General features: G+C 39.1%; 2 protein-coding genes across 2 annotated transcripts in view; one reads left to right on the top strand and one right to left on the bottom strand.

Moving 5' to 3' along the window:
• The window catches only part of nt5dc1 (5'-nucleotidase domain containing 1), a 611,704-nt gene that overhangs the window by 472,858 nt on the left and 126,461 nt on the right, over positions 1-12,385 (bottom strand). The window lies entirely within an intron of this gene.
• The window catches only part of LOC140733774 (uncharacterized), a 42,572-nt gene that overhangs the window by 10,291 nt on the left and 19,896 nt on the right, over positions 1-12,385 (top strand). Inside the window, exons 3-4 of the mRNA XM_073057529.1 lie at positions 1,318-1,365; positions 1,529-1,579. Coding sequence (XP_072913630.1) covers positions 1,318-1,365; positions 1,529-1,579 — 99 coding nt within the window. The remainder of the gene's footprint in view (positions 1-1,317; positions 1,366-1,528; positions 1,580-12,385) is intronic.

Below are 12,385 nucleotides of genomic sequence, written 5' to 3'. Positions count from 1 at the left end.
CTCTTAGGGAGAACAACTTATGTTTGTCAAACCACTCCTTCTATCTCATACCCTGTAAACCAGGCAGCACCCTGGTAACCCCTTCTCATTCTCTCCACCTTCTCTTCATCCTTCCTAATGCGGTAACTAGAACTGTACACAATACTCCAAATGAGGTCTGACTAAAGTTTTATATAGTTGCAGCATAACTCTATTACTCTTATACTCACTGCCTCTCCCAAAAAAGCCAAGCATGCCATATGCCTCCTTATCTTGTCATTCTAGTATTTTATAGTTCTCGTTAATAAAACTGTAAAGTTACTCTGGTGCGACACTGGATTTAATGTCTGTGTTACAGCCTAGAAGTAAACTCAGGCCAACATACATGTTTTACCTATCTCTTTTTCTTGGATGAATCTCCAAAATCACCTCAACTTCCTAACTTTACCTGAAGCTGTGCAGAATTAAAACTATCTTATCATTAAGGTTATAATCTCTTCCTGTCCTGCCAAACCTAACGTCTTCAAAAGAACTAAACTGTACAAATACTTGTGAGAATTAAACCTTACAAAACTTTCCTCAACTGACCCTTGCACAGTTTGGACACCCCGTTACAGGAAGGATGTGGAGGCTTTGCAAAGTGTACATAAGAGGTTCACCAGAATGCTGCCTAGGCTAGAAATTATCAGCTAAGCAGGAGAGACTAAACAAACTTAGATTGTTTTCTCTGGAGTGACAAAGGTTGAGGGGAGGCCTGATAGAAGTTTACCTGTAGTGCATTTTCTCTGGAGCTCTACACTTTTATTCTCCATCCTGTTCTCTTTTTTTAACCTTGTTCTACCTCAGTGCACTGTGTAATGATTTGATCTGTAGGAACAATATGCAAGACAAGCATTTCACTGTATCTCAGTACATGTGACAATAATAAACTACTTCCGAGTTTTAAATTTATGAGAGGCAGAGATAGTCTGAGCATTTTCCCCCAGGACAGAAATGGCAGATACTAGAGGAAAAGCTTTAAGGTGTGAAGGGGAATTTATTTTACACACATGCAGAATGTAGGCACCTGACAGCACATGAGTGTGGAAAGCAGACACATAATGGGGTTTAATGAGCATTTAGACAGTACATGAATATGTGGGGAATGAAGGGATATGGATCATTTGAAGGCAGATGGGATACCGGTAGTTTAGTTTGGCATTACGACCGGTGCAGACATCAGAGACTGAAGTGCCTGTTCCTGCGCTGCTCTCTTCAATGTTATGTGATTTTGTATTTAGAGAAGGGAGGGAGTTAAAAACAACAACAATCTTATTTTGTTTTTCTTCCTCAAAATAGGTAATGAATTAAAAGGACATGGAAACAATGGCCACTCTAATTCTGCAAGTAAGATCCATTCATTAATTATATTATGAGCTATGCAAATAAAAACTTTATTACCCTTCTTCACTCTCAAAGATCAATTAAAACACATTCCTCTTAATATTTATATCAACTATAATTTAAAAACTCATGCTTTTGGCTATGTTTTGTTTCTTTCATAAAATAGGTCATGAAGTAAAGGGAAAGTATGTATTCAAGATTGATGACAATTCTGAAAGTAAGTAAGCTTTAATTTTGCTTGTACCATAAATTTAATCATTGATGAAGACTCATTTTTTCTCCTATAGTAAAGGCTTTGCTTACCAATTGTAGATACAAAACATCAGAAGAAATAAAGAAATTTTAAATATTAGTCAGGTTTTGTGTTTTTTTACCTGTCCATTTCCAGTAGGATTTGTTTGAGGTGCAATCTTAATCTGCTTAAATATTTTCCTCATATTGGAATTTGAAATGTGATGGAGAATAAAACTGCAAAGTAGGAATATCTTTTCCTGTTTTGCATTTGTTTAACAACCCTGATTGCCAGAATTTGCATTTTGTATCTGCTTTGACAGATATGATACTGTACCTCAAATCCATGCTTAGGTTCTTGTCCTGAATCTCTGAATGATAGGAGGTAAAAACATATATTGTACCTTTTGAGCAATTAGTCAACACCAGCTTAAGTGACTGGCCATCAAAATTTTACCAGACCCATCTTTCACTTACTGATCACTTTTAACTCCTGTTAACCCCAAGTACCACACCAGAAGAGAGATGACTTTGAGAAAACCTTCTGGGTTCAGGAATATTATATTAGGATTAAAAAATATCAATATTATTTAACAAAGGGAAAGAAAATTAGTTGGATATCGACAATGACAAACTTCCAGGCAATCAATTTTATCAATTGATTCGAGAAACAATTGATAAAAAGAACTAGCATGCATTTGTGGTTTGACAAACTTAGTTGAATATTTTGAGGAAGTCACTGGCATGGTGGGTACTGGTGTGCTCAGGATGTTGTCTATATTGATTTCCAGAAAGTATTTGATAAGTTACCAAAAACTATCAATAATAATTATTTTGCATGTATGCATTCCAAGCCAAGCAAGAGCATTAAAGTTGGCTGGCATCCGCACATGGAGCTTGTCTTGAATTTAGTCAGTGAGCACTCTTTGACAACATATGCTGATAGGCATCACATCTGCAGCCTGGATTTTCTCAACAATCCCTACAATAGCAAATGCAAAAATATCTTGATTGTTCAGGTAACACACAGAAGGTGCTGGAGGAACTCAGAAAGCCAGGCAGCCAGCACCTACGGAAAAGTAAACAGTCAACATTTCAGGTCAAGACCCATCATCAGGACTGGAAAGGAAAGGGATGTCAGACTAAGAAGGTGGGGGATGGGAGGCAGTAGTACAAGGGGGTAATGTGGGAGAGGGGAGGGGTGAAGTAAAGAGCTGGGAAGTTGATTGGTTAAATAGATAAAGGGCTGGAGAATGGGGAATCTGACAGGAGAGGACAGAAGACCATGGAAGAAAGGGAAGGCTCCTCTTGAAAGTTCAAGTACTGTTTCAGAAGAGTATAGTGAAAACTAAAGGAGTACTTGAAATTAGGATTAACCTTGCGATATAAATTTGTTATTGATTGGGAAGTAGAGGGGAAAAAAAACTGGACACCAGGTTGCAGGATGGACCAAAAGTTGTTAACCAAGGATCTGTACCAAGATATCAGAAACTCATTAAATTTGCAAACAATACACAATTGATAATCACAGTGTTATATTGGTGGGAAAGGAAGTTTAACAGATGCATAGATATACTAATTAGGCTAACCATGACAAACGGAACACAATATGAGCAAGCGTGAGTTTGTTCGTTATAAACCTGAGAAAGACAATGCTCTCTTAACAGCAAGGGGCCAGCAGCTGTGAAAGCAAAAATGATCACAGGTTCAGCTTGAAAGGCTCGTTCCTACATTTCCCTATAAGGACACTGTTCATAAAATCAACCCAAGGACTTTGAAATTATTACCTTATATTTGATAATTAATCTTAAAGTTCAAAGTTCAAAATTCAAAGTATAACTTATTATCAGAGTGCATACATGTCATCACATACAACCCTAAGATTTATTTTCTGTGGAGTATTTGATTAACTTACGTTGAATAGGAACATAGAAATCATAGTACTGAACTTTCTGAACAAAGTGCATTATTAATTTCCATCATTTCCCATCATTTCATCATCAGAATCAGGTTTATTATAAACCAGTATGTGACGTGACATTTATTAACTTAGCAGCAGCAGTTCAATGCAATACATAATATAGAAGAAAAAAATAAACAAACAAACAAACAAATAAATAAATCAGTTAGAATAACTAAGTAAGGGAGTTATGGAAAATAAAGATTTTTTTCTACAGCACTGAAAAACAATAGAATGAACAAAAATAAACACATTTTTCTAAAAGAGATGCTCAGGTAACAATCACAACACACACAAAATGCTGAAGGAACTCAGCAGGTCAGGCAGCATCTATGGAAATGAATGGACCATCGATGTTTCAGGCTGAAACCTTCTCAAATCATTTCTGTTTCCCCTGAAGATTAATCAATGGTCACAGAACTGGTTAACACAATACTAAATGCATAAAGGTTTGAGTTACTATTAGTAACTGTTCACATTATGTAATTTTTCTTTATTTTTTTATAAAATAAATTTGTAAAAACATCAAACCTATTATGAAATTTTAAATGAAATATTATTAGTAATTACATATAACAGATTGGTAACAAAGTCCAATAACAAAAACTATACAGAAAATAAGCAGATAAAGAATTCTAATTTTACTTTGCACAATGTGGCAATAGATCATTCCATTTATTTTAAGAAATATGTTACATTTTGTATTCATGATAAATATAAATAACCACATCAAAATATTACTGGTTTCCAGAACCGAATATACACCAGGATTAGTGCGTGGGTTGGTGATTTACAAATGGACTTTTCCTTCCCTGAACTTTTTGAAACAGGTTATTCAGTTTTGCATAAAGCACTGGCTCATGATCTGAGTTCTATTTCAGTCCTTGGACTTAAGTGCTTAAGTATGATTCACCTTCACTACTTCTTGCCAGTTTCAATCTATCTGGTTACTAATTCTGCAAGCGTAAAAGGTAACTTAAATTCAAAGGCACTTTTGTAAACGGAACACCCACCAAGAAGGAAGTGATAACTATCACAAAATAAATTGCTGTAGCACATCCAATATCTGATGTCAATGTTTCAAGCACTCACTCAGTTACTGAAAACTTCTATCAGCAGTAAAGTTGGTTTTACCCTACCATGTTCACAAATTAATGCCTTGGCCCCAGGACCACTTTCCAGCTCATGATAACCTCTCATATTTAAATCCATTATCTCCTAAATGTTCTAGTTTAACTCTATAACTGAACTGCTGATTGATATGCTCTGTAAAGGCAATTTTCCTTATCTATCAATTGCATTTGCGGCATCTTTCAATCTTCTTTATGTATTATCCAATGAGGGAAAAAACTGCATACATATGCCGTTTTTGTCAGAACATTTATAGACAATAAACTCTTTTTGAAAAGTGGTTTATAACACTGAGAATTGGTTCAGGCCTAGGGTACTCAGTTCTTTCACCCAGCTTTGCCTTTTAATTAGATCATAGCTCTTGACCTTTGGCTTCAACTCTTCTTTCAGGCCAAGTCATCAAAAATATAATTCAATCTTGCATATATTTAATGTTTTGCATTCTAAGATCTTTGAAGGGGACAACTGCAGGGAGTCACACTTTGAGAGCAGGATTTGTCACACTAAGCTCAAAGTCCAAAGTAAATTTCAATGTTCAAAATAAATTTATCACCCAAGTACATAAATGTCACCAAATACTATCCTGGTGTGAGTTTCTGGGAAAATTGATGTATTCCAAAACAAAGAAATAATCGAGTAGCAAAATAGTACAACCATGGCTGACATGGGAACATAGAGACCTACAGCACATTACAGGCCCTTCGACCCACAATACTGTAACCTAATCCAGAAACTCCTAGAATTACCCTACTGCATAGCCCTCTATTTTTCAAAGTTCCATGTACTAAGAGTCTCTTAAAAGACCCTATGGTATCCACCTCACCACTGTCATGAGCAGTGCATTCCACACACCCACCACTCTCTGTGTGAAAAACTTACCCCCGACATCCCCTCTGTACCTACTTCCAAGCTCCTTAAAACAGTGCCCCCTTGTGTTAGCCATTTCAGCCCTGGGAAAAAGCCTCTGGATATCCACACGATCAATGCTTTGTCAAAGTTATGTAAAAGCAAAGGAGAAGGCATACATAAAAGCAAAAATTAGCAGGAAGATAGAGAAACTTTTAAAAACCTACAGAGAGCAACTAAAAGAGGGAAACGATTAAATATGAAAGCAAGTTAGTAAACAATAGCAAAGTGGATAGTAAAAGCTTCTTGAAGAATGTGAAAAATAAAGAGAGATGAGAGTGGATATAGAGCTGCAAGAAAATGAGACCGGAGAAATAATAACGGGGGACAAGGAGATGGCAGTAAAACTAAATTAATATTTTGCATCAGCCTTCACTGTGGAAGACACTAGCACTGTGCCAGATGTTGAAGGGTGTGAGGGAAGAGAAGTGGGTGCAGTTACTATTACAAGGGAGAAGGAGCTTAAAAAGCCGTAAGACTTAAAGGTACATAAGTCACCCAGATCAGATGAACTGCACCCTAGGGTTCTAAAAGAGGTAGCAGTAGAGATTGTGGAGGCATTAGTAATGATCTTTCAAAAATCATTGGACTCTGACATGGTGCCAGAGGACTGGAAAATTGCAAATGTCACTCCACTCTTTAAGAAAGGAATAAAGTAGCAAACAGGAAATTAGAGACCAGTTAGTCTGACCTCAATGGTTGGGATGATGTTGGAGTTAATTTTTAAGGATGAGGTTCTGGAATACTTGGTGACACAGGACATGATAGGACAAAGTCAGCATGATTTCCTTTAGGGAAAATCTTGCCTGACGAACCTGTTAGAATTCTTTGAGGAGATTACAACATAAAGGGGATGCAGTGGATTTTGTATATCTGGACTTTCAGAAGGCCTTTGACAAGGTGCCGCACATGAGGCTGCTTACCATGGTATTACAGGGAAGTTACTGGCATGGTTAGAGCAGCAGTCCCCAACCACCGAGCTGCGGACCAGCACCAGGCCACAAGGAAACGATATGATTTGGTGATGTGAAACGATATGAGTCAGCTGCACCTTTCCTCATACCCTGTCATGCCCACTGTTGAACTTATCGCCAGCCGGTTACCCGAGGCCAATCAGTGATCCCTGGTGCGAGGGTATCACTGAGGGTATCACTGATGACCTCGCATGCGTTCAAGTGCCGTTGCTACTGGCCTGGAGCGTGGACAGATGGGAGCAGCCTCTAAATCTGTTTAGCACAATGAACACTCGTGGGGAACCCAGTGCTAAAATATTCACAGACGACCTAAGAATTTCATAAGTAGCAGAGCGGCTACCTCGCTGCGATCTACTGAAAGTCATCCCTCAAGCCAAACTTTTGTCGGCTGATAGATCCTACCTACCTACAAGGGGGGCAGGCGCACGCCCTGTCGCACTCCTAACTCGGTCGGTTGCTCTCTCCGGACTGCGACAGCCGTGGCCCTGGCACGGGGACCTCTGGACCTTACTTGTCCTCTCACCCCACCCACAACCAGCCGCACCTGGCCAAGGCATCTGGCGGGAGGCTGGAGGCTGGAGTTCGGGCCCAGAGACTGTCTAATGAGACAATGAAGCCCTCAAAACTGCTTTGGCACCCTGAGTCCAAGCACCCTGCACTTAAAGACTGTTAAGTTTTTTGAGCAAAAAAAAACGTGAGCAAGCGAGACAGAAGCAAGAGGTGAGAGCAATGAAAACTAAATTGCAGAATAGACTGGACATAAGGAACCCCCTTCGAATATCACTGTCTCCCATCAGTCCACAATGGGACCATCTTGTTGCAAGGAAACAAGCCCAGGGCTCCCACTGATTCAGCAATATTGGTGTGTTGCAATGATTTTATATGTTCATACGAGGAAAATATGTGCTGTGTGTTTAATATCCAAATGTTACTTAAAATGTTATGCTGCTATTGACTTATAAATGAGTTATAATTGACTTATCACTATATTCATGCAAGGAAAATATGCGCTGTGTGTTTAATATTAAATTTGTTAGATAAACCCTTTTAGAAATGAAATTGAGTGCATAGCCACTTATAAGTGACATAGTTGACCTATCACCTATATTCCAGTCATGATTAACATGCCCCCCCACCCCCCTTCGGCTGGTCTGCAAGAATATTGTCAATATTAAACTGGTCCGTGGTGCAAAAAAGGTTGGTGACCCCTGGCTTAGAGCATCGGCTGATTGGTAGGATGCAGTAAGTGGGAATGAAAGGATCCCTTTCTAATTGGCTGCCAGTGACTAGATGGCTTTGTTGTCAAGTTTGCAGATGATATAAAAAGTGGTGGAGGGCCAGGTTAGTGTTGAGGAAACAGGTAGGTTGCAGAAGGATCTAGATAGATTAGTAGAATAGGCAAGAGAATGGCAAATGAAATTCAATGTTGGAAAATGCATGGTCATGTACTTTGGTAGTAGAAATAAATGTGCAGGCTATTTTCTAAACGGGAAGAAAATCCAAAAATCTGACATGCAAAGGGACCTTGTGCAGAACACCCTGAAGGTTAATCTGCAGGTCGAGTTGGTGGTGAGGAAGGCAAATACAATGCTAGCATTCATTTCCAGAGGTCTAAAATACAAGAGCAGGGATGTGATGCTGAGGCTTTATAAGGCAAAAGCGAGGCTTCACCTTGAGTATTTTGAACCGTTTTGGGCTCCTCATTTAAAAAAAGATGTGCTGGCATTGGAAGGGGTTCAGGGGAGGTTCACAAGGATGATTCCAGGAAAAATGGGTTATCATATGAGGTACATTTGATAGCTCTGGGTCTGTACTCATTGGAATTTTGAGGGATGGGGGGGGGGAATCTCATTTAAATCTTTTGAATGTTGAAAGGCCTAGATGGAGTAGATGTGAAAAGGTTGTTTCCCATGATGGGAGAGTCTAGGGCAAGAGGGCACAGCCTCAGGATAGATGGGTGTCTATTTAAAACAGAGATGTGAAGAAATTTCTTAAGCTGGAAGGTGGTGAATTTGTGGAATTTGTTACCACAGACAGCCGTGGAGGCCAGGTTGTTGGATGTATTTAAGACAGAGCTTAATGGATTCTTGATTGGACATGGCATCAAAGGTTATGACGAAAAGGCCGGGGAGTGGAGCTGAGGAGAGGATAAAAGGATCTGCTACAATTGAATGGCGGAATAGACTTGATGGGCCAAATGGCCTAATTCTGCTCCTATATCTTATGGTCTAAGATGGAGCAGGAATATACGGGAGTTGGGCAGACTGTTTATTAGGGAGACACCACAAGGATCAGTACTGTACCCTCAAGTTTGCTGATATACAAATCAAAGTAGCAAAGTGAGCTGTAATGCTATAGAGAATCTGGTTTAAGATGGCACTGGTAAAGCACAGAGACGACTTGCTGGCAGCAAAATTAATTACTGTACACTTTTTCTCAAAAATGATCACTGTGATCAGAAGCCTGTAACTTTACTTTTGAGTTGAACTTTTGAATCACCTGTACAACCTTGGCATTTTTTGCGATGTAAACTGAAATTTTGAAGGTGCAGGGCGGGGTGATTGCAGCATGGTGTATACAGACCAAATCAAGGTGGCGGGGCCTGGGCCTGAGACTGGGAAACAAACCAATGTTTGTCTGCTGGTGTGGACTTGGAGGCAATTCCAAGTGGCATAATAGAAACGAGGCAGCAGAGCCCAGGCCCGAGAGTGATGAACAAGCAGAGATTTGACCAATTTAAGTGAATTGGAAAGTTCGGGTATGAGCCGAATCGAGTTGGTGGGTTCCAGGCCTGAGGGCATATCAATGTGGCAGGGCCTGGATCCAAGAGCAATGATGAACTTCTGTTTGGCCGTTTTACGTGCCAGGCCAAATTGCAGCAGACAAAAGATGTTGGCTATTACTGAAGGCTGCTGGAATATTAAAGAAAGGAAGTCTAGCTTATAATTTAGAGACTTTTTTGTGTGAAAACTTTGATATATTTGTGTGCACTTTAGTTCTCTACCTATAGAAATACAGTCATCCTGGAGGACACTCATTAGATTAACCCTTGGGATGAGGATATTGTCTTATGAATACAGAAAGACAAATCAGGGTCTATATTCATGGAACTTAGGAGCACATGATCTCACTGAGAGCTACAGCACTGTGAGCAACTGACAAAGTGGATCTCAAAAGCTGCTCCCTTCAGCTAGACAGACTAGAACTACAAAGTAGAGGCTCAGGACCATGAGTTGACCATTTACCAATGAAATAAGAACTTTTTCTAGTCAACAGTTATAAATTTTTTGTCTTCACTACTATAGAGGGCACAAAAGGAGCACAGAGCAGCGAAATAGACTTCAGGTACATGATCAGCCATGATTTTACAGAATGGTTGATTAGGCTTGAGGGACCATGTAGCCTCCTCCAGCTTGTAAGTTCTTGAGTTCTCAGATGTAAGGTTTACTCTCAAGTCAGAATAGTATCAATCCTATTCCTTGGAACTATCCTTGATTTCAAAGATCCAAGTAAAATCCATGCTCAGTTATAAGCTCAATTCGCTCCTTAAAATCTTAAAAGTTTGACAGAATTTTTCTGTTACTCATAGCACTATTGGGCAGGTACAGATTAGTTTCAATAAACAACTTCTACGTGTAAATATGAACAATGATTATAAACAAGCTGTTTAATGACAAGTTCTTGCCTGCAAATATACACTCCTTCCAGCAGATGTCAGTATCTGAAAATGAACCTTAACCATCTCTGAGAGTTCAATATACTGCATCATCCATACTATCTTACTAACCTAACAGTTAACATGATTACTAAGTTATGATTCTATTATACTGCACCATAACCATGTATATTTCCCTATCAATTTATTACATATAATTGTTCTTAAGATATGCTGATAAAAAGGTTGATCCTTCAGTATTCAGGAGCACTGATACCAATCATCTTGAAATGCATCTGAAAGTGCTCTGAGAATGGCACATATCAAAAACTCCATTCCTGCCATACTGGACACTGACTACAATGCTTACTGACAGAACCTCTCTACGATAGGTGCCAAAGCATCTGTCATGCATCTGGCCCTGACACACCTAGAAAAGAAGGATCCAACTTACCCCTTTTCTCTCTCTTAATACCCATTGCCTTCCCTTTCCAGTCTCAGTCCTGATACAGGGCCTTAATTCAAAACACTGATAATTCCTTATAGCCCAACCCTAACAAAGGCTGCTCGACCTACTAAGTTCCACTGGCAGTTGGGTGTTTTTGCTCCAGATTCCATTCTTCTGTCTCAGGTACAAGATCTAACAAGATATTCTTGGACATATTTGCAAATAAGAATCCTGGAAGTAGCTGTCTTCATAGCTAGTCCATTGAAAATAGTACCTAGTGAGAGATTACAGAGGAAACTTGAGAATTAATAAAGAGATCATATGTATTTTCCAAATACATCCACCTACACGCTCAATATAAACCAACTTTTCAAAGTATGCAAGAGCAAAGAATAGTGCAAGACAGGGGTGTCAAACTCATTTTAGGTCACGGGCTGGATTGAGCAAAATGCAGCTTCATGCGGGCCGGATCAGTCGGACGCGTGCGAACGCAGCTTTCGTTGCCTCCGTTTTTTCAGCCTGCTCTCATGTGTCTCAGTCTCTGCTATAACTACAAAGTGTTTCACTTTACAAATTCCATTTCTTATGAAGAAGACTGCCGAGCAAGACTGCCGAATAAACACTAAAAACCCTGAAAACCTGGTACCTGAATAAACTCAGCATTAGCCATATCATATGCCATAGGCGCTTCGATTATTGGGGCCAGCTTTAATAGTAATTAGATATTATCTCGCGGGCCAAAGATAATTCCACCGCGGGCCAGATTTGGCCCACGGGCCTTGAGTTTGACATATATGGTGCAAGATGATTACTGAAAAATAGCTGTTAACCCTACCTTATACAGCAAAGGCATTGAAAATGTATTAACTTTTCATGTTAAGTTTGGCTGACGGTTTTTATAAAGGTGTGTGGGGCAAATAATTGTCCCACAAATGTCAATTCCAACTTAGATTAAACCTTAGATAAAATAAAAATAAATCAATTCAATGCTTATTTGATATTTGAAGAGAAATGGTTCTGAAACAATAGAAAATGGGAGAAAGGTTGCTTCAATTCTGGCAATAAGTAATGTGTCATTTTAGTTATGTAACAGAGTTCTTAAGATCATTGCACAGAATAAAGTAATAAAAGAATTATAATGGGTCTGCAACTTACCAAATTTGTCTCCTATCCCTGATCTCTTTGGTCAGCAAAAATTCACCCACTTAAAATTTAAACACTGATGAGCAGGAACCATTATGCTTCTGTGTTTACCACTTGCGTGCAGACATTTTCATTTTGTGCTCTAGATGTAGAATTACTTTACCAATGTGCTGAGGTTATGGTGCTGCACTAATAAATAATTTTGCAAGATCATGTTCTACTACATCAAGCTGAATTCAATTGTGATGAAGTTCAATGGAACACTGAAACCCTTCTGGAAAAAAGGATCACCACCACCTTTTTGCAGCCTGCCGCATAGCAGACCACAGTTCCAAACTGTAGTTAATATTTTTCCTTCTCTGAATTCAATAGGCATGCTATCCAGTTATAAGTAACTTCAATGGAATTGAATAATAACAGAAAAAAAGATTAAAAACCAACAAAGTGGTCATCAAGAAAGGGGGTTAGCAATCTCAGTTTGGGGCTGACAACCACTTGGGGAGAGTCATCCTATCAAATGTGCAATTAGAACACATAATCCAAACTGAAGTCTGCAGTTGTGTGCAGTTTTGGTC

This window comes from Hemitrygon akajei, chromosome 9 (genome assembly GCF_048418815.1).
Source record: "Hemitrygon akajei chromosome 9, sHemAka1.3, whole genome shotgun sequence".
In the NCBI taxonomy this organism is placed as follows: domain Eukaryota; kingdom Metazoa; phylum Chordata; class Chondrichthyes; order Myliobatiformes; family Dasyatidae; genus Hemitrygon; species Hemitrygon akajei.
This window is presented reverse-complemented; position numbering and strand designations above follow the sequence as displayed.